Source organism: Liolophura sinensis, chromosome 11 (genome assembly GCF_032854445.1).
Source record: "Liolophura sinensis isolate JHLJ2023 chromosome 11, CUHK_Ljap_v2, whole genome shotgun sequence".
Taxonomy (NCBI): Eukaryota; Metazoa; Mollusca; class Polyplacophora; order Chitonida; family Chitonidae; genus Liolophura; species Liolophura sinensis.
Window position 1 is genome coordinate 10461728 of NC_088305.1, and position 22655 is coordinate 10484382.

General features: G+C 41.9%; 1 protein-coding gene across 1 annotated transcript; it reads right to left on the reverse strand.

The window, feature by feature from the left end:
- Window positions 1–1039: 1039 nt before the first annotated feature.
- Window positions 1040–21098, reverse strand: LOC135477856 (peroxisomal carnitine O-octanoyltransferase-like). Its single transcript, XM_064758061.1, has 15 exons — window positions 20963–21098; window positions 16695–16819; window positions 15290–15468; window positions 14245–14372; window positions 12978–13186; window positions 11954–12067; window positions 10276–10377; window positions 9180–9263; window positions 8184–8291; window positions 7425–7555; window positions 5389–5512; window positions 4348–4426; window positions 3547–3640; window positions 2573–2692; window positions 1040–2260 (listed from the first exon to the last, which is right to left on the reverse strand). The coding sequence occupies exons 1-15, from the start codon at window positions 21078–21080 to the stop codon at window positions 2128–2130; spliced, it is 1848 nt and encodes a 615-aa protein (XP_064614131.1). The 5' UTR covers window positions 21081–21098; the 3' UTR covers window positions 1040–2127.
- Window positions 21099–22655: the final 1557 nt, after the last annotated feature.

A 22655-nucleotide genomic window follows, 5' to 3' on the forward strand; every position in this document is an offset into this window, starting at 1 on the left:
CTAACGCGCTAGCGCAGCGTAAAGGTCTGACACCAACATGCCGATGATCTCTACCCGCTTTCCTCCCACCATAACGCTGGCCGTCGTCGTGTAACTGAAATATTCTTGAGTAAAACACCAATCAAATAAACATATTTAAGAGATACTTCAGAATGATGAATGCGCTTAACGTATCGCCGCGACCGATTTGTTAAGTTCTCTGTGTCTGGTTTTCCAAATAACATTCCCAACTGACAGACAGGTACAGTGACATAAAGGTGAAGGAAACATAAAAATGATACCAAAATCAGTTGAAAGAGCGCGGAAACTTAATAGCAAAATGGTCTTTAATATTATTTTCTTTCACGAGAAAGAGCATTTGAAAATATCAATGTACGGTGGGTATTTGGGACCACTTCTTGGTATATATCTTCAGTGCAAAATGATGTTCTCAATAAAGATGTGATGCACGTCTAATAAATTTAATCTGAATGTAAATTTGTTGTTTATATCCAAAGACATGAATTTAATCTGAATTATGATAATATTGATGAATATATTAAAAACAAAATTATTATCAAAATCCATATCGAACACATTTGTTAGCTGTAAAGACCAGATTCTAGTGCAAACATATTTATTAAACATATGCTACGTCCTTATTTATAGCATTATTAAACAAAGACTAGATATGACAAGAGGTGGTCTTAAATACCCACCATAAAAAAAATTATTTTCAAAATTATTTCCAGCCGTCATCATTATTAATTAATAACAACGTTGGGATAGAGCAAGCTCCGTGGAGCTTTATTTCCGTCAATGTTGTCTTACATCGGTATTATATACCTCTGTATGATATAAATGGTATATTGGTGAATAAAAAATCAATCCATCAATCAATCAAAGTGTCATTTTTACTTTAAAGAGAAATCGAAACAGATATTGAAGACCAGATTTACAACTAACTTTTCGCATTCTTTCATCTGAAATTTATGTATTTTTTATGTTTTCTTCACTTTCAAGAAAAGCTTGACACAGTCCGAGTAAGAGTTTGCTTGTGATTAGAAGAGAGACACTTATAAGCGATAAATTATCTCGTAGTTAGTTGGCGTTACAGAGACCTAAAGAAGGAAGAATCCAAGAAGGCAAAAAAGGAAGTGAAAAGGAATATCCTCCCAAACCCAAATAACAACAATATGAGCTTCAGACAGAACTTGAAAATTCTGAAAGAACGCACCAAGAATTTAGAGGTCTGGCAGTAACCTGCGGATGGTCGTGGGTTTCCTCCGAGCTTTGCTCGGTTTCCTCTCACCATAATGTTGGCTGCAGTCCTACAAGTGAGATATTTCTGAGTAAGGCGTAAACACCAACGAAATAAATTAACAAATCAAACATTTAGAATTTTATATATAACATTTTCAAATGATGGTAAAAGATCTTGGGACTACAACGTCTTCCCTCTTCCTTACAGGTGGATTCGGTACCACAAGGTTTCACCCGAGCGAGCCTGTGAAACCTGGTATCTAGTGTAACATACATAGAAACATCTAGTGAAAAGACCACATAATAAACGAATTTAACGCAGCTACTTGGCGACAACTTGAGTAAAGCTCTCTACAGCATGGTCCCAACGTCTCCCTAAAGCCTGGTCCCACGTCCCATCTCCACATAGAGCCAATCCTTTCAACTCTCTACATCCTGGCCTTTCTACCCCCACAATTGGGACTGAGCCTCCCTGAGCCTTCCATGTACACCAACAAACTTGTCCCACCCTTTCTCAATAGCCTGGTCCCACCATTTCTCAACAGCCAGGTTCCACTGTTTCTCAACAGCCTGGTTCCACCGTTTCCCAATAGCCTTGTACCACTATTTCTCAATAGCCTGGTTTCACCGTTTCTCAACAGCCTGGTTCCATTGTTTCCCAATAGCCTGGTTCCACCGTTTCCCTACAGCCTTGTCCCACCATTTTCCTACAGCCCAGTCCTACGACCCATCTCTCTACCGCCTGGTCCCACCATTTACCTACAGCCCGGTCCCACGTCCCACCTCACTACAGCCACGTCACCCTGTTTCCCTACAGCCTGGTTCCACTGGTCCTACTGCCTGGTCCCACGTCCACCCTTTCTTCAACCTGTCCCACTGTTGTCCCTACAACCTGGCTGTCGCCTCTCGATGCTGCACTAAGCTTCCCATCTGTCGCAGGCAGGCATGGATGGTGTCTGTGAACTGGTTACAGTCAGTGTCTTTGTCACTCACCCAAGAGGTTACCACCGTAGTCAGTCTGTAACATACATGTGTACCATTGCTGTTAGCAATCATTTCACAATACGATGATCACGCCACTAAACAATCCCCCATCCACAAAAAAATCAATACATCGATTTTGTCTTTTCCTTTAAACTGGGATTAAAACGATTAAACCAATACACAACATAATCCTCTGCACATAAAAAAATCCCCAGTGTACAAAACAATCCCCAAAAATACCGAAACACCCCCTATGGAAACGAGCAATCCTCAGTGATCAAAATCCCCACTGCAAACAAATCGATAGAAATCTTTTTTTCACACTCAAAGGTAATGGCAAACTCACAGTTTGTTTTGAATGCAATAAGCGACACAGTAGCCATTCTCACACATGGGCACCACCCCGCCATATACAGGTGAGTAACCAAGGAAACTCGTGGACAGTATAAAGTTGCCGCCACCGCCACTGAAAACAAAATGTAGAAATCGCAATATCCCATCAACCTGATACATTCGGGGATACACTCCATCGATTTTTTTCCTTTTTAATTTAAAACTACATTATGATGCCCTTTTTTCAACGTTCGATAAATTTATTTATTTATTTATTTGATTGGTGTTTTACGCCGTACTCAAGAATATTTCACTTTTACGACGGCGGTCAACATTATGGTGGGTGGAAACCAGGCCCAGCCCGGGGGAAACCCACCACCATCCGCAGGCTGCTGACAGACCTTCCACGTACGGCCGGAGAGAAAGCCAGCATGAGCTGAACTTGAACTCATAGCGACCGCATTGGTGAGAGACTCCTGGGTCAAACCAACTGAGCCACGGAGGTCCCTCCAATGATAGAAGTACTCCCATACTGAACCTGTAGAATCCAGATTGACGCGTTTTAACTGCATTAAAACGACTGCAATACTGACTAAATATTAGCCCCTTGCTGGTGATCGCTGGTTGGTGACACACTATAAATCACGGGTTGGTGACACACTATAAATCACGGGTTGGTGACATGCCATATATCACGGGTTGGTGACACACTATAAATCACGGGTTGGTGACATGCCATATATCACGGGTTGGTGACACACTATAAATCACGGGTTGGTGACATGCCATATATCACAAAATACGAATCACTGGTTGGTAACATATTGTATAAAATCACAGGTTGAAAACATAAATAGGTCGGTCGGTCAAATGGGCCACAGACTATGATGATTTAGAGAGCTATTTCGGAGTTAACTACATGTGGATCTACTGTAGTTGCATAAGAAGCTAGCTGAGAAAATGTTTAGCTATTTACACTGCCCTCACCTTTTGCTATAAGACGGATCTGTGAATATTTCTGGAATCGGCATGCCTTCCTCCTCGGCCAAACAATACAGACCAAATAGATGGCGATCACACCCTGAAACACAGACACAGTGTTAGCCATTGAACATTGCTTGTGTTGCGCTTTAGGAACATTTACAGGACAAGGGAGAAATCCACGTAAATGATCTGTTCTGGTTTCTCGTAGTATAGATGGACGTTCGTTTCTTTTCAGACCACCACAGCGGCGCAACCGACTAATCTATACTGAGACAAACCAACCAATCAAACAATCACATCCAACAAACACCCAATCAGACCACTAACAAAACAAAACAAACAAACAATCAACCAATAATCCACACCACAATAAACACAAAACCAACGAATCAAATAATCAAATCACCACAATCAGCCCATGAAACAATCAAAATATCACAACAACTAATAAAACAATCAGAACACCACAATCAGTCAATCAAACAATCAAAACACTAAACCAACCAATCAAACAATCAGAACATCACAATGAGCCAATCCAAGCAACCAAACCATCAACCCACCAAAACAATCAATCAATCACATTCACTCACTCATTAAATCACTCCACCAATCATTCAATCTCGACGAAGATGTAAAGTTTAGGTAGTAATTCACACAACCTATTGACGCCAGCTCATACTTGGTTTGTCAATCCATCGATCGACTGGTCAATCAATCAATCAATCAATCAATCAATCATTCAATCAATCAGCCAATCAATCAATCAATCAGTCAATCCATTTGGCTGAGAACAAAACCCACCATGGTTACTCTGTGCCTCCTCCATCAGTTTATTCTGTTTGTCCGCAGCCAGCAGATACAGCCTTAAGCGTTCCGACGTCTGAAACAACAAGGCCATTGAATGTGAACTTGGCATGCACTTTAGGTCATGCGAGATCATGAGAAGTTCTCAACGTCAGTTTAAAAAAATTATACTGTCACGTGATCACGAATCCATCTGATAACATGCAAATCTCGTTCTAAAGCGGGATTTTGTCTTATACTGATTGTACGCACCGAACTGGCCAGGAAAGATTTTTGTCTTTCTCCACGTATTTACAAAATCATGCTGATAATGCCAAACATTCTTTACAATTTGATCATGTATTGCATAAATCGAATGGTCAATTCAGCTTGGATCCTGGTCGCCATTGTTCGGGGCAATTAGTAAAAAGTCATATATCTCTTCAAAACGGTATTGTGGAAGACTAAATATAAAACCGCGTCTTTAAATACCAAAAATGACCTAAAATTTCGCCCATAAAAGTGCATTTTTAGAGGCAAATAAATGTCACAAAATATTACTTTGGGTTCTGAAGCTTACAATTTTCCAGTAGAATATCATATCATATATCATGTTTCAAGGAAACTTCAAAACGCCATTCTGAAATCAACAAAGCTCTAAGAATCATAAAAAATGGACAAGTTAGTGATGGACGAAATCTGCGGTCATTTTGGGTAATCCGCGGTTTGTGAGTTCGAGGGCGTGAAGAGCTAAAATTATAGATTATATAAATATAATATAGTCCTGTCATAAAATTCGCGGTTGGAGAACATCGGAATCCCCATTAACAAAACCACCTCTCGCGAGTATTTAGTTATTCTCGCGCGTTTTTTTTTTTTTTTTGTTTATCTCTCTAGACTTCGACCAGAGCGTTACTAAAAGACAAAAACGCAAGTGGCCCAATGCATTCGTCTTCAATAATTTTCCCCTTTTTTCTTTTTTGAACATAGTGATGTTGTCAAGTATAGGGCACCGCACCATTAGACCATTGTTTTGACGATAAGTGAACAGACACTTACCGGTTTTCCGGAGTCCAGCATAACCTTACTCCACGCCATAGCCTCCATGGTGCAAGAGCGAACCGTCTCTGTGCGACCATTGTAAAACTGACGAGTTGTGGCTGTCTCGTAAGTAGGGGCAGGTCTGTGAGAAACGAGAAAGAGCTATCAGGAAACTGTGTGCCATATGTAAGGACAGGTAGGTGAAAAACGAGAATGAGAGGTCGGGAAACTGTGTTCTGTAAGTAAGGGCTGGTCGTGGAGATGCGAAAATGAGAAAATTGTGTTTTCTCAAGTTGTTTTGTTTTAAAATTAGATAAAAGAAATCTCTACGTTTGAGGTATAACAAGAAAAAAAGTTGCCATAAACTGATCTATTTGATTGGTCGATGTAAATTCAGAAAATGTTTAATAAAGGCTTTTTTAGCAAGTTTAGCTTTACACAGCTTATTTTTTTTTTTCTGTCCTTTTGCTATTCATTAAATCAGTTAACATTTCAGACAACTTTAAAAATGATCAACTAATTATAACTTCATATTCTGTCTGGACAATGATCATGTACTGTGTTATAGTGACCAGCTTGTCTTATGCAGTCCTGGCTTCGGATCACAAAACTGTCTTAGGCTTAAGTAAGATTTGGTCTTAACTTCAAAACAGTTTACTGCCCTAAAATTGTTACTCATTTTAGGAATCTTTATTTTAATACTCAGAGCTGCCCTCATCCTTCATGGCCAATTTGAAAATTAGTGCTTGACTTCAAAAATAAACCCAGGGATTATCCCAAAAGTTAAGCCTAAACATGACTTAAGCCCAAGTCTGCTTCGTGATTTAGCTTTTAGTCATACCACAAGCGTCGACGTTGGCGTCAGTGTTCAGTAGCAGGGAAAGCAATGTTAAACAACATATGAGAGGTGGAATCTTAAGAAGTACCACATATATTAAGCTTGGGTTGTCCTAACATGAGGAGCGCAATCACACGAGGGGAATATTTCATCGTTGATTCGCTCTGTGCATATCAAATACCGTAAATTACTGAATTGTTGACTTAGTGCATTGTATATTGGAATCAATGTTAAAAAAATGTTAGGGGTGGTGTCTCAAGTTTTACATGCATGTGAAGCCCAATGACATGAGAGGGATGTTCCATCGCTAATGGTCTGTGTGTATATGAATTACCGTAAATTACCAAAATTCACGATATCAGTACTTAATGTAGCTGAATGGGGCTACAAAAGCTATGCTCACTAAATTTAATTGTTCACATAAACAGGCTCCCCCACCCTCCCACCGTCAAACAACATAAAATAAATAGGATATGAAACCAACAAATCGTGTATGAAAGAAAACAGGAAGTAGTCATGGATGAGGAAACCAGTCCGGATAAGTACAACACATGTGGTCAATATCTTCAAAAAACGAAGGAGATCTTCATGATGGTTTCAGGTGTCATTTTGTAACCTAGACACCTTGGGACTTATAATATACTGGCCATCAAGAACAACATATGGGGAATCCTCACAAATATGCAGCTGAAGAGACAACAAAACTATAACGTGCTAATTATACACTTTTGTGACCAAACCCTCCACTAAAAAAATGAAAAAATGTACTTAGAACAATCCTCGGGTCACAAAGCTACCAGCATCAATACCCTGAACAGCCAAAAATTCAAATACTTACACCCCTACAATACTGACTACCTAGAACAAACAAATTTCTTTATCGCTGTGTTACTTTATCGAAATGCCAGTGGTCACATGACCGGTGCATGCCGTGGCTTGCCTGCTACGGACTACTCAAGCACACCTCTCTCGTGAGCAAAGCGCACCATGTGATCGCCCATCCAAGATGGCGCGTCGTTGGAAATGGCGTTTAGTGCAGATGTTTAGGCATTTTTAAGGGGCTGGGGCTGTTGTATGCATTATGTATGCATTGGGAGTACTCAGAGGATTCGAGTACATTTATATTATCGCTTGAGTTGAGGACTTGATGAGAGCTGTGTACCCTAAAAAGACGACGTTTTACAGATTTTTTTTGCAGAGCACAGAACAGACAAACCTGGCGTAAGTTTTATAGTAAGCGTATTGTAAAGCTAGCTGAACGTGAGTATCCGGATGAAGCTTGTGCTGCCGAAGGAAAGTCTTCCCGTAATCCCGAAATTCACTGACTCTCACTTCCAAGTTTTTGGCCTAAAACAAAGGTGAAGACTATATGTTGATTAAAGGATACAGAAAAAGGTTCCATAAAAGGCAGAGTGTGGCTGTAGAAAATGTCCATAACATGTCATTATATGTCCATAACATTACATGTCCAAAACAAAAACTTTTTGATGAACCTTTTTCCCGATGCACCATTTTTGATTGGTGTTTTACACCGTACTCAGGAATATTTCACTTATACGACTGTGGTCTGCATTATGGTGGGAGGAAACCGGGCAAAGCCCAGGGGAAACCGGTGAACATCCGCAGGTTGCTGAAGACCTTCCCACCTACGGCCGGAGAGGAAGCCAGCATGGGCTGGACTAGAACTCACAGGGACCGCGTTGGTGGGAGGCTCCTGTGCCATTGCCCCCTGCTGGCGTGCTAACCCCCTCGGCCAAGAAGGTCCCTTGTCCTAACAAAAATAGATGCGTAACATTTCTGACAATACCCCAACCAAAACCGTGGTTTCCTTGGCCCATAAACATGATCGGTAAACACACTGGTATCAGTAAAAAGAACATCTTGAGTACGTCGCTTCAACCAGTACACGGGTCAAAATTTTGATCATATGACTGACTTTGTTCCATAAACGGCTTGGCTTTCATATATCACTTACCACAGCGTCATAGACAGCTCTCGCCCTCTTTATGGACAGTAACACTGCCTCCTCTAAGTGAAAGACGAGTTCCCGAGGGTTAGGCAGTTGACGGAGTGACCTTGTACCCTGTGTAAACCAAAAGCAATCACGTCTTAATTCCACATATTTTCTTTAGAATAAGTTAATTTCCTTTTTCATATACTCGATCACTGTTTAATGTATACAGAAAACTCTGTCCCCTGAGAAAGAGGAGCGTACAACTCATGTCGCCACTGACGCCACGCCCAATATGAGGATTACGGACACCATATATTTCCGTATCCTATCAATGAGTAACCATGTAACTAACAGTATTAAGCTGTGTCTACACGGCATGCTAATGCGTTTGAGCCACTTCATACAATTACGCAAGCGAAATAGTCCGTGGAAACACTGCAGCGTATTTATGTAATTTCCACTCTCAGAAGGACTATCGGACGAGTAATCACAAGCGAAATATTCCGTGGAAACACTCCAGAGTATTTATGTAATTCCCACTCTCAAAGGAATTAATGGACGAGGAGTCACAAACGCAATCGCATGTTCATGGAAACCCAGCGTTTATGGAGATCCTCAAATTATGACTGATGGATTGGCTTTATTAATCAATTATTACAGATCTGAACACATTTTTTATGAAATCATCTGTAGATGAATTGTTTAAATATAATATCAAAACCGCAGAAGAAATTTTGCGAAACATGCCTTTTGATTTACAGTAATTCTAAAAGCAAAACTGTTGACACGTCTTTTTGATTGAATTGTACCATATTTATTTAAGACCAGTGTCCTCATGAAAATCATTGCCCTCATAAAAATCAGTGCCCTCATAAACTTCAGTGCCTTCATGAAAAGCAGTGCCCCCATGAAAATCAGTGCTCCCATTAAAATCAGTGCCCCATGAAAAGCACGGCGTCTTTTCATGAAAGGCTGAATACCACAGCTATAATTTTCATTTTAACTTTCTCCCCTTACCTGCCACTGTCCCCCACATCGCTGTAGGCACATTCCCACGTAATTCAGAAGGGATACCAGTATGACTCCTTCAAAAGGCGCGTGCTTGGGGGAGCAAAATAACGAACGTTGATAATGATCTCATGAGAAACGCAGTCAGCCTCCCAAAACGGGACACTAATGTATATATTAAAAATAAAGAGAACTGATTGTTGTTTAACGCCAGACTCAACAATTTTTCAGCTATTTTTCGAAGTAAACCACAAATCTTCGGCAAGCGACTGAGAAACTTCCCCACATGTGATGTACAGATTTGCACATCTGGTGGAAGACAAGTGGCCTTCAACAAACGCTAGACTATGCATAGGGCTACACAAGCGTCGGAGGCAGTTTACTGTGATCAGGGCCACAGACACAGTGAGTGTGAAGGAATCAATAAGTTTCGTGTCGAAGGCCAGGCTTGAACCTGCGCCCCTTCAACTACTACAACAAGGTCCGCCCATTCATTAGGAGGCGGGGGCCTCCGTGGCTCAGTCGGTTAGCGCTGAGGAGTCTCTCACCAATGCGGCCGCTGTGAGTTCAAGTCCAGCTCATGCTGGCTTCCTCTCTGGCCGTAAGTGGCAAGGTCTGTCAGCAACCTGCGGATGGACGTGGGTTTCCCCCGGGCTGTGCCCGGTTTCCACCCACAATAATGCTGGCCGTCGTCGTATAAGTGAAATATTCTTGAGTACGGCGTAAAATCACCAATCAAATAAATAAATTCCTTTGGAGGTGATTCAGTGCAGTGTCTCCACTTTCCATATATATGCTACAGACAGGAAGGTTTCGTGATTTGCGTTTTATGCTGTACTCAAGAACATTTCACTTACACGACGGCGGCCAACGTTATGGTGGGAGGAAACCGGACAGAGCACGGGGAGGAAGGTCTCATTAAAGCATTGACCTAAAAGTCTGGTTCATGAATTGAAAGTGCTCTAACTTTGTTTTCTGTAATTTAGCAATGCATTGTTTTCATTATTAACTGAAAGTCACCGATGTGTCTGACAAGACAAGAACAATGAAAAATTAGACAGTTTCAGGCGAATATGCCTGCATCCTTCTACAAGACTGAACTTACATCACAGTTGGCGGACGAGAGCCCATTTTTATGGACGATAAAACTGTAGGACTTGTCCAGCCAGCGGTTGACAGAGTTCCCGGCCAGTGTCCGCAGTAATAACTGTCAAACAGGAACAATGGTGATGCAAGTATGAGCATCAGAGGAGTGCTGAAATAACATGCATGAAGAACAGCATTGGGAAACTTAGCCCGCTACTGCAAATGAATGTACATATGCTTGGGGTTTATCGTCGTACTAAACAACTTTTCAGTCATATGACGACGAAGAGTCATTTGGTGATTGTACACATAATGTGTCTTCTTGTTGCAGAGCTCGTCCATGCCGCGACCGAAGTATCATGTCGAAGACACCAAACACGACACCAGGCATGACACCAGACATGACACACTAAACTGACACCGAGTCAAGCTGCTTCCTTGCTCTAACCTCTCAGTGCTGGGCTATGCAGCAACAAGTATCATTTTTGGTACGACCTAACTCGGATTTGATCCCGTTTGATCCCAGGACTTCCGACTTCGAGGCGGGCGCCCTAACCACTAGGCCACCGAAGCAGTCCCCGCTAAAGGAAGTCCGGTGTTGTACTTTGATCTCAACCGTAAAACGCCACTGTTTTCCTATACAGTTGCACTCGTAAGGCAAATGGCTTATTCGAATTGCTGTACTTGTGTTCATGCCACACGAGAAAGTGTAACACGAGATCACTGTTCACGAAAAAGATTTTCCCTCTACATTTCTCTGGGGTGGAAACGGGGTGCATCAAGAAAGATATTGGAATAAAACACCCCCTGTGCTCTTTTTGTACATACACATTCGCAACAGATGACTCGAGAACAGTGCACGCGGTTTACACACCTACACTAGATTTGAACCCCATATGAGAAAGCAAGAGTGTAACAAGAGTTCAATGTTTGAGAACGAAATTTTCATTCCACATTTCTCCGGGCTTGGGACGGAGTGCCGCCAGAACGATATTGGAAAAAAAGCGCCTCCTGTGCTGTTTTGTCTCCTATACATTCGTAACACGAAAACACTGCACTCTCGCTACATACTCGTTTGGATTCGAGCAGAGCCAAAGAGTTTGTTCACAAGCATAAAGCACAGAATGATGCTTGGAACCAAGGTATTTAGGTATTCAGTGGTCCCCGATGTCTGCAAAAAGTACAACACTTTTGACAGCCAAGCTTATCTTCCGCAACCGAATGCGCATGTTTCGTTAGGCTTGTGCCCTCGCTGGCGTTTACAGATGTCCTAGCGCGGGCTTATCACCACTTTTACTAAAAGAATTCGTACGGTTATGATGAATACCCACATCACAAACATGCTTTAATCAGGGTGCTAGAGAAAATCGTTTCTTCGTAGTTTCCTGAAAATGGACCTTAAAGAAGAGAGGCAGGTTTCACAAAGCTCTTTCTGACACATAAGTCTCGGTACTTGAAGTAAATAATTTTGACACATTTGTGATGAGACAACATTGATGAAGTGGTAAAAACCTAAATTTCTAGGGCCCCACAATAAGCTCTAAAACCGCGTTTTAATTTTAATCAAAAGTCACAAACAGCTACGGCTCCACATCAGATGGTATTCAAATCACAAGGAACACAAGGAAAAAATTTTCCAACGCGTCAGACTGGTTGACGCGCTGACTATAACTAACTGGCAAACACCCTACATGTACCTCTGATTCATCACGTGGACTGTCATCATCGAGCACCACGGCAACCACAGCCGTCTCTATGGCCTGAAGACACGCCCAGTTCTCGGGATGAGACGAGATCATCCGGGCTCTTATCTGCAACCATGACAACAATAAAATCTGACTGACAGCAATGGGATGGTCACCACTATCACAAAGTATCTCATCTCATGAAATATTAAAGTAAACCACCACCATTCACCTCTTACCTGGCAAATCTCATGACTTAAAGCCTCAACCAAACCTCCTTGGTCACGCATACCATGGCTGCGATGACATCGTTTCTGAGGTTCAATGACGCAGATGGAGGGACAAGTAATATGAACAGTTTAGTAACATACATATTTGTCTGTCGGGCGATCGGTCAAGTTTAAAACACATGAGTCCGGTGGTCAGTTTTTGAATTCCTCTCTTTTTAAAAGGACCGATCAGTCAAACATACCAGCCATGGTCTATTCCCTTAAGTGAGTGAGCGGGTGAGTGAGTGTTTATGGTTTAATGTCGCATATAACAATTTTAAAGTCATATGACAACGAAGGAGTGCATGTACCTTGTTGCAGGACGGATTTTTACCCCTCTCTTCTAGAACTGTCTCACCGAGGCGACTTACCAAAGGCAAGTAGGCCGTCCCAAAGGAGCCATTATGCTGACGAGTGTCAACCAGTCGTTGCAATATCCCCTTAGTGTTGAACGCCAAGCGAGGAAGCTATAAGTACCTCTTTTAAAGTCTTAGGCGTGAATCAACCCAGGATTGACCATGGGTCTACCGCCCCCAATATTCCCTTAAGGGCCCTGAGTATCATGCAGAGGGCATCGCCTTTTTGCAGAATGTATCTAGTCTTACGAATTTGTTCTTGAAAAAACATTGCTGTATTAAGGAAATTCAATATAATTAATTCGGTGGCAGCAATGTGGAGCATAGTTTAATCGTTAATTCGTCATCATGATAAAATCGTTTCCGCTTTTAAGTATAAAATCTCATCTAAATTTTGAATACCCTTCATACCTTAGCCCACGGGGTACGTTCATCTCCCGTCAAACTGCCAACACCTGGGCCCTCGGCGGAACTGTCACAGACGGACCGGATGTGGCTGAGCTGCGCCTCGAGTTCTGGTGGCGTCAACTGCGTGTCCGTCTCCGCGTGGAATGTGTCAAAGGTGAATATTCTACCTCGACACATTACAGCCACGTGGGTTGGACAGTCGCCTTCGCGCTCTTTAGTTAAAAAAAAAACTTTACATTAACTTGTTTCATTTCATTTAGCTTTAGTTCGTCAGGCACATACACTTCTGCTACATGAAGTTATGCCCCCCCCCCCTCCAAAAAAAAAAACAATCAACGTGTATATGAAACATAATAGGACATTTTAATATGATTAAACACCGATCTAAATGGTGAAGTGCATACAAGCACCAGCAGGCACACTTGCAAATATACGAATACAGGCCATTAGAAACAGAAAACTCTAACAGTGTTAAGAATTACAAATATGCATTCGAGAATGATATGGGGGCCTCCGTGGCTCAGTCGCTTAGCGCGCTAGCGCAGCGTAATGACCCAGGAGTCTCCCACCAATGTGGTCGCTGTGAGTTAAAGTCCAGCTCATGCTGCCTTCCTCTCCGGCCGTAAGTGGGAAGGTCTTTCAGCAACCTGCGGATGGTCGTGGGTTTCCCCCGGGCTGTGCCCGGTTTCCACCCACCATAATGCTGGCCGCCGTCGTATAAGTGAAATATTCTTGAGTACGGCGTAAAAAAACACCAATCAAATCAATCAAATCAATCGAGAATGATATAATTTACAACATGTGTATATCGCGTATTAGCCGCAGTACAGCGTCCGGTATTTGAGATATATTTCGGATACGCCATAATAATGGCTGTTCAAAATCTAGATCCCGCCACTGGCCTAAGTGGCCAAGAGCACCGCAGCGCGAACAAGTATTTCAGTCCTGGTGAAATCCACGCCTTAACAACACAACAGCACACAAGAAGTAGGTGGCGTGTACAGCTTTTTAACTTGGACCCCGTCCGCCAGCAACCCGCGGATGGTGGGTTTCGCCCCGGCTCTGTCCGGTTTCCTCCGACCATAATGCTGGCCGCCGTCCTATAAGTGAAATACCGTTGAGTGCGGCGTAAAACACCAATCAAATAAATAAATTTGAAGCCCATTTCAGTTTTATAATTTGTTAAAATTTCCATGTAAACTTGAGGAAGTCGCCATCTAGAAAGAGGTATGCCATTTTTTTAACTTCATGAAACGTGTACAGTGCATACCTGTTTTAAAATGACACAGCAGCTGGTCTTTCTTAAGGCCTGGTATCTTGCAGGTGTTAAACGCTCTCCGGTACTGGTTCATGCTCATAACTGCACCTTTATTAGTTCTGTCAGGACGCAGTCGTTCCCTGAAACGAGATTGATATAAACAATCGGGAATTATGACCCAAAAGGACAGAAAACAACGCTGAGCAAGTCTTGAATGATTATCGGTATGTATGTATGCTAGGGTTTCACTTCTTCGCGTCAGCAAAGCTTATACTGCGTTTTTTTCATCCACGCCGTTTGTTACTAGGGAGATCACGTGGTCTCTAGCTTCCGATCTGTCTTACAGAATGTTATTTCATGTTATTACATGTCATGTCAATAACTAAGGTGAAACCTGCTTGGATCATAAATCATGCATATTTATGAAGGAAAGTTCAGGGCTTTGAAAAGTAATGGCTCAGTAATTCAAAGTAGATGATGTCGGACATCGCTCACATTATACTGACACCAGGCCAACCAGTCCTGTTTCTTTGTTCTAACCTCTCAGGGTTGAGCGCCAAGCGAGGTAGCAACAAGCATCCTTGTTCACGTCTGATCTAACCCGCTTTTGATCGCATCTGACGAAATCGGAAACTTCAAGTCGAACGCTCTCACCATTAGATCGGCCAAGGGGTCACTCTTGTATGATTAAATGGCTAGGAGACCATAGCTGGTTTATCGAAGAAATGATTGGTGTGATGGTTTCACTGATTGCTTAGTTGAATTATTAAGTTGTTCTAAGTTTGTTGGCTTGACCGAAAGATAGATTTTGAAACTAATACACAGTTTGGGGTGGGCATAACGTATATGTATATTTTATCGAACAATACAGATACGACTTCAAGTTTCTCCCTTTAAAGGCCCCCAAAATATTAAGACAAAGTATATTTTTCATACAAAAGATCATTAAACAGTGTTCGATTCATCACGATAGCCACTACAAAAACACGGTCCTAGTATACCTTCGTTCTGGCACATGAAGCTCAGCGCAGTGGTCACACATTACCAAGCCACTTACTTCCTCAGATGTCCCCAGTACTTCATGGCGTAGTATATCCACATAGCGGCTCGCTCGCACTGAGTTCCCTCCTTTGCGGCCCAGAATTGAGGAACTATCGTAGGCCCACCTAAGTTCACCATGATGCCAGTGGGAATTCTCAGTTCTAAATACGCTTTCTCATCCCACCATTTCTCTAACTGGGAACGAAAGACACCAGAAAACAGTGGTCAGATAAGCTTAAACTCGAGCAACTTGATTGACACCTTATATCATGACAGGATAATACTATAGGCTACCATAAATATGTCTTCTTGGACAAAAATTGTTATAAATTTGCCTCTCGTGATTATCAAAATATCAGTTTCGAGTTCGAGACCTTTTATCGTTTATGGCGAAAAAAGGGCTACTGTACCATGTGAACGGTCAAAATGTTAGGCAACTATTTTTAATTACTTATACATGTGCTATAACACCAGCGTCTAAAAAAGTTTCGCAAAAAGGTATTTGGAGTAATCGAACAATGGAGAAAATCGAGGAACTGAGTGTTGTGAGCAGTTCCTGAGGTCCCTCCAGAACACGGTGAGACAGGTCATCGGTAGGCCTAAATCACTGAGAACAACAGTTGCCTAACATTTTTGACAGGTCACATGATACAGTAGGACTTCTTCTAAATATCTCTTGCGCCAAAATGAGTTCGATTTCAATACTTCTCTAATAATGGAACCACTGTAACGTAATAAGGTCCTCTACCAGGTTACATCCAGTGTGTCCTCTCACCAGTAAGGTCGTGAGTTCAATCCCTGATCACGGAATCCACTGTACCAAGCTTTACTTAACTACAGCCTGTCTAAATGACAAGTGTGTTTCCACTCAGCGTTGACTGACTAAAAGTAGCTCTCTATGATGTCTCTGATCTTTATTATACTACGGAGGTCTGCCAGCAACCTGCAGATGGTCGTGGGTTTTCTCCGGTTTCTGCCCGATTTAGTCCCACCATAATTCTGGCCGCTGTAATATAAGTGAAATATTATTTACGAGTACGGCGTAAAACACAAATCAAATAAATAAATAAATATTATAGTACGGAAAGCCCAGAAATTGATCTTGAAACGCATCCCATAGTTTTCTCAGTTCACAAGTACTTTCAGACAGACAGGCGGACCTGCGCTCAGGCGGACAGACAGATAGACGGACAGGCAGAAAGGCGGACAGACAGGAAGACTCACTGGTGGAAAGTCCTATATATATATATATATATATATATATATATATATATATATATATATATATATATATATATATATATATATATATATATATATATATGTATATATATATATTTATATATATCCCTCTCTCAGCTCTCGTGGAAGCTTGCGTTAAAGAAGCCGAATGACAAACGGGTGACAAGATGAGGTCTTACCCAATTGCGCTGGTGGGTGGCCCTTGACATAAGCTTCCGGTGTAAGTCTCTCCCCGCCCCCTCCTCGAACCGACGCACAAGCCTCTCTGTCTTCAAGTATTCTTCATTGGTCACGTGAGGCCGAACTACAGGACGCCAAATATAAAAGCATATCAATGCAGGTCTATACAGCACATATCATATAAGTAAAACAAATCCATATATGGTTGTAGGAAAAGAACAGAACAACGGGAAGGCTGTAAGTTTTGTTCAAATACTATTGCCCATATCCAGTATCGCATCTATAAACCTGGAACTAAGCAGCGGGACAAGGACAATGTCTTTCACCAAATAGTATTTTTGGCAGGGACCCACTGTTAGGGACAGGACAATAACAACTTTTTTAAATAATGTAACTACTTGAAAGATTCGCCATTGCGTCATGCAGCAACTTACAAGAGAAGAAAATTTAAATATCAAACATATACCATTGAAAAGAGTATGCATTTCCTCGCATGTGCATGCCATAAATATGTACCCAAGTTGATAAATTATAAATGAATTTAGCGCCAAAATCCGCTGTGAACGTCTCCATTTTGCCTAAGAACTAGTATTCTGTGTTAGGAAGAGAATTTCTGTCGGAAACCGCCGAAGTGGAGTTCGTACATTTCTGGTAGAAAATGTACGTGACCTGCCAACCGCCGGTACTTCGCGTTGCTTTGATGATTTCCGCTTGACGATCGGGAAACCGCAATCTTTGACGTAGGTTCCGAGTTAACACGAACAAGCCGGCAGTTTTAACGACTCTCATTGGCTGAGAGGGAACACACCCCCAGCATAAATTACAGGGTGCTAAAGATGGTGGACGCGATGGACTCCGCGATTTATGCCAAATTTGCCGTTTTCAAGCTTTACATGTACGGCAAGGAAAAATGGCAAAATAATGCAGCAGGCACCATCAGATAGAAAAAATTTTACTCTTTACACCCTATAGTGCCATTTTAAAAATTTTCTTCTCCTTTAAAAATTGTTTCCAGGCTTGCATCCACCAGCTTTAAACAATAAGCCCAACCGGCGTTTCGGGGGTCTCGCGAGTTCACGCATATATCGGCGAGACAGGTGGGGAATCTCGCGAACTACCTCAGCTAGAAGACATGATTTTACGTTAGGTGTCAACAGCACCGTCGAGTCAACAGACAGATGTGTATTCAATCTAGCAACTATCGCAAAATACCGCCTTTTATCTACGTTAGTTTGCGAGAGCTCCCGCCAGTCTCGCTGATATCTGCATGAACTCGCGATACCCCCGAAACGCCGATTGGGTTTATTGTAACTGAAAACTCTCGTCGACCACAATCACCAATATTGGGAGTAGTAAAGTTGAGGTTAACTGCCGCTATTCTTCTATCGCTGATCCATTTTTATGATTCTCATTGTGATCATGAAAAGCAGATTTTTCAATAAACTGACGTCATAGCTTTTACCTTTTGATCTCAGCAACAACACAAATTTTCTCAACTGCCTTCATCGGTCCCGTAATATTGGTACTTATGTATTTTTTGTTTTATTTTTATTTTGCATTACGCTTTCTTTACAGCCTTTAATCGGGAGGTTTATCTGGAAACAATTTAATGGGTTTTTCTGAACTTCCATCGGTTTCTACCACTACTAACACTTACGCAAAAATTAATCAGTTAATTTCAACAGAAAGTCTGTTGTCTGAATGAAGATAGAATGTGTTCTTGTATTATAACGTAATACTGTGTAATATTAAACATAATATCCTGTTAGTCTAATAGAAACTCTGTTGAATATGTGTTATATTTAACAAAATAATCTGTTGCAATAGCAAAAGACATTCTAGAATCACTCAGACAACAGATTTTCTGTTAAAATTAAAACAGATTATTTTTTGGAGTGAAAAACTAATAATCACTTCACGAGGTACGTGTATAATAAATCAATTTATTTTGATTTACTGCACATGTATTTCATGAAGTAATTATTAGTTTCAAATGGTCAATACAGGGTGTTCCGCAAAACGTGTACAACGGTCACACGCTCACGTGAAACAAATCGAAGTACATTTGTTTAGGTACACATTTCTTTGGTGTTATAAAACAGATAATGAGTGCTGTGGCATGGAATATCATTACACATGTACGTCATGGAGTCATTATTAGTGTCCATTGACAATAGCTCGTGATCTCGCACTAATATCCAACGATCACGACACGTGCGGTGTAAGGAAACAGACAGTGCATGATGCGGTGTCAGATATCACGAGCCATTATACATCTACCACGATTTCCACTGGTCAGTACACGGTCACATGATATTCCGCAAACATGTTGTACAACGTAACGTCACACTCATAAGGTATTGTCACAATTCAAAACAAAATTATAGGCTTCTGACTGGTCAATCCGCCTTGGATAAGTTACCGCATTCGTCGAACGGGCGAGTAATACAGCTGAATGTTTTTTGTGTATGCCAGTACCCACAGTCACGGACGCACATGCCGACCGACAGCAACGCTTGTCGACAATGCAGCAGTCAATAACTTTCCTTGCCTTCATTTTCAAAAGCTTTAATGATCCAGCCGCTAAAAACAATAACATGTGGAAAGACTCGTATAACACCGTTTTCAGACAACTAAATTGCTCACCCCTGCAAACTGAAAATGACTACCAAGCAGTTCGCATAAGACAAGTAGGCCTGTTTTCTCTCAGTTCAACCAAAGTTTCGAACCAGGCCATCCGCTCTCCTTCTCATGGTGTGAGCCATGACGTCTGGTTTCAGTTGCACAGCGACAAAGCGTATAACTTATAATATCGAAATATCAGGCCGTATAACCACAAAACACGCAAATATAACTTATAACATCGAAATATCAGGCTGTATATCCACGAAACACGCACGTATAACTTATAATATCGAAATATCAGGCCGTATATCCTTTGGCAACGGCCAGCTATCTCGCAATAATATCCAACGACCACGTGCGTTTAATCTACCCTCATTACCTCCCATCGTGTGCTCCCTTACGTCTACTTGTTTGTAAAGTAAACAACCAGACGATGAATAAAATATCGGTATAATAAAACTTATGTTGCATGCCGTGGGATGCATGTCAGGAATTGTCATCTGCGCACTCTCTGGTCATCACATCCCTTGAGCGTTGGGTATTAGCACTGGATCGCTGGCTATTTCCGCATGAATGTCGAAATTATCTTGTGAGCGTGACGTTGCTTTGCTTCAGCGCTTTAATCTGATGTCCTGACGTATTCTGCGTACCTTGAAAGTGCGTCACATAACAGAGCGATCTGCCCTACAATTGGTCACGTATATAGTAACACGATCGCAAGGGGCGGCGGGGGGGGGGGGGGGGGGAGCCTATCAACAAAGTATGGCTATGACAGGATTGTTGTGACGTCCCAACGCTGGTCACAAAGTACAACACCACTGTGATGTCACAAAGCTATGCAAAAAATAGAACAGAAACAGTTACATAAGCTACTGTGTCAGAAACAATGACATTAGGGGTGCTTACGATTATACCGAAACACCGGTGTCGCCAGCCTAGGCTAGCCAATCGTGTGACGTTATTCGGCGATGTTGTTACGTGATTGGTCTTCTTAATCACGATGTGCCGCATAAACATAAGCACCCTAGGGAAGTGATGACATCTGGTGCGGTGAATTTGTGCTGTGCCTGCCCCTACATATGAAGCGATTATCGGCACCAGGCGTTAGGGGAAGGAAACCAGCTAGATTATCGCAGTACATATGATGTGATTGTGAATATAATGTGATTGTGTGTCACCAATGAAAACCAAGAATCAATCTGTTAGGCATAATAATATACAGATGCTGCATGCTGTAGGATGGGTTATCAGAGAACAGGACTGTCAAGTATCTGACTGAGGTCCGTGGTTTATTCCAGGTTTTCTGGTTTCCTCCACCCATAATCCTTACCGTCGGCATATAGGCCTCAGCGACAATTTTTGGAGAACGGCGTTTAAAAAGCAATGAAATACATAAGTAAATCATCTATTTTATTTATTTATTTATTTATTTGATTGGTGTTTAGGCCGTACTGAAGAATATTTCACCTATACGACGGCTGCCAGCATTATAGAGGAAGGCAGGCTAATCCGGCAGAACCCGGGGGGAACCCATGACCATCCGTAGGTGTGATGTTTATTTATTTACTTATTTATTGATTTATTTATTTATTTATTTCTGGTGGAAGATTCCACATTTTTCTGGTGAGATATTGTAACTTACTTGAGTCCAAGTATTTGCTCAATGTCTGATCGAGAGGGGGTATGGGGAGAGATGGCAGTGACTCCTGGTGGGCAAATGTGGAGTCACTCTCCGTCGTGAACACAGCATCAGGGTCCATCTTAATTTCTTAAGCCTCTGCAATGAAAAGGAATAAACATAATTTAGCATAGGTCACAATAAATACATATATATACCGCTTAATATACGAATATGCTCTACAGTATGTACGCGTATAGCATTTTATTGTCAATGCAACCCACGTTCCTGTATACTCACCAAAAATATAAACGCGCGAAGCGGGCTTAGATTTAGGTTGTCTCTCCACGTGACGACACCAGCTCGTATGAGTACGTTTTGTTCCCTTTTATTTATTTATTTATTTATTTATCTATCTATTTGAAGGTTGTTTTACGTCATACCCAAGAATATTTCACTTATACGACGGCGGGCAGCATTATGGTGGGAGGAAACCGGGCACAGCCCGGTGGAAACCCACGACTATCCGCAGGTTAGACCTACCCACGTACGGCCGGAGAGGAAGCCAGCATGAGCTGGACTTGAACTCAAAGCGACCCCATTGGTGAGAGGCTCCAAGGTCATTTCGCTGCGCTATAGTGCGCTAACCAACTGAGCCAAGGAGGCCCCTTTGTGCCCTTCTAAATACATGTTTCGTGAAAGATATAAAGCTTTTAAAATATATTTTAGTCTAAAGGTCGTATATTAACGTTAAAAGAATATCGAAAATGTTCAGAATAACCTAAAGCAAATAACTCTAACGCTCTCACACTTCAGTGAAGCGTCAGGCCGCGTGGCTGCGACTCTAAGTCTACTTTAAAGCCTGATTGAAGAGACGAGTGCAGCGTGACCTACTTAATGTATGAACTGAGTGTGGCAGTGAGTTGTGTCAACGTTGGCCATAAAGCAATGCGCCCTCGGCACGTACTTTCCTCGGTTTACAGGCTTATTTTAACGCTAGCCTCACGAAAACTTACCCGTACACCATTCAGTTTCCGATTAATGCATGCAACACTGCTTATTGTTCTAGATGCAAGGTTATCTAGCCGAGGTCTCTCCGCTGCCCGGCCCAGCACACGGCTGTCCCCGATTTTAAACTTTCCCAGTCAGTTTGACCTCGCACAAAACCAGACTTTACAACTTGCTATCAAAGTCCGCGCAGTGGTCCGGCAAGTATCAAAGTGTAGTCAGCGCGAGGCCGTGAAATAGTTTACCCACAAGGCGTCATTGCAAAAGTCAGATCTAACAATACTAAAATACATAACATGTACACGTCGACCTTCGGCAGGTACTTGACAAACTCTCCGACAAGAAGTCTCCGCCAAAACATCCAGAATTTGATTCGAACACGCGACCTCATATAGGTAAAAGGCCGTAGAGCATGATTCAAAACAAAGTCATATAATTTTTAAGACTTTAATAGTGCTAGTTTTCGTAAACATTCTTAACATTTTTTAAACATTGTCTTTCTAGGTTTGAATAGCAGTCGCACCAAAATAATATAGGCACTTTTGTCAGATGCTTGAGGGAGGCCTCCTTGGCTCAGTTGGTTAGCGCACTAGCGCTGAGTAATGACCCAGCAGCCTCTCACCAATGTGGTAGCCGTGAGTTGAAGTCCAGCTCATGCTGCCTTCCTCTCCGGCCGTACGTGGGAAGATGTGTCAGCAACCTGCGGATG

Excerpts from the sequence above, each read along its gene's own strand:
- LOC135477856 (XM_064758061.1), bottom strand. The coding sequence starts at position 21,080 with ATGGACCCTGATGCTGTGTTCACGACGGAGAGTGACTCCACATTTGCC. Across the intron at positions 10,378-11,953 it reads GTCCACGTGATGAATCAGAG|TTATTACTGCGGACACTGGC; the intron begins GTACATGTAGGG and ends CCTGTTTGACAG. Across the intron at positions 7,556-8,183 it reads GAGCTGTCTATGACGCTGTG|GCCAAAAACTTGGAAGTGAG; the intron begins GTAAGTGATATA and ends CCTTTGTTTTAG.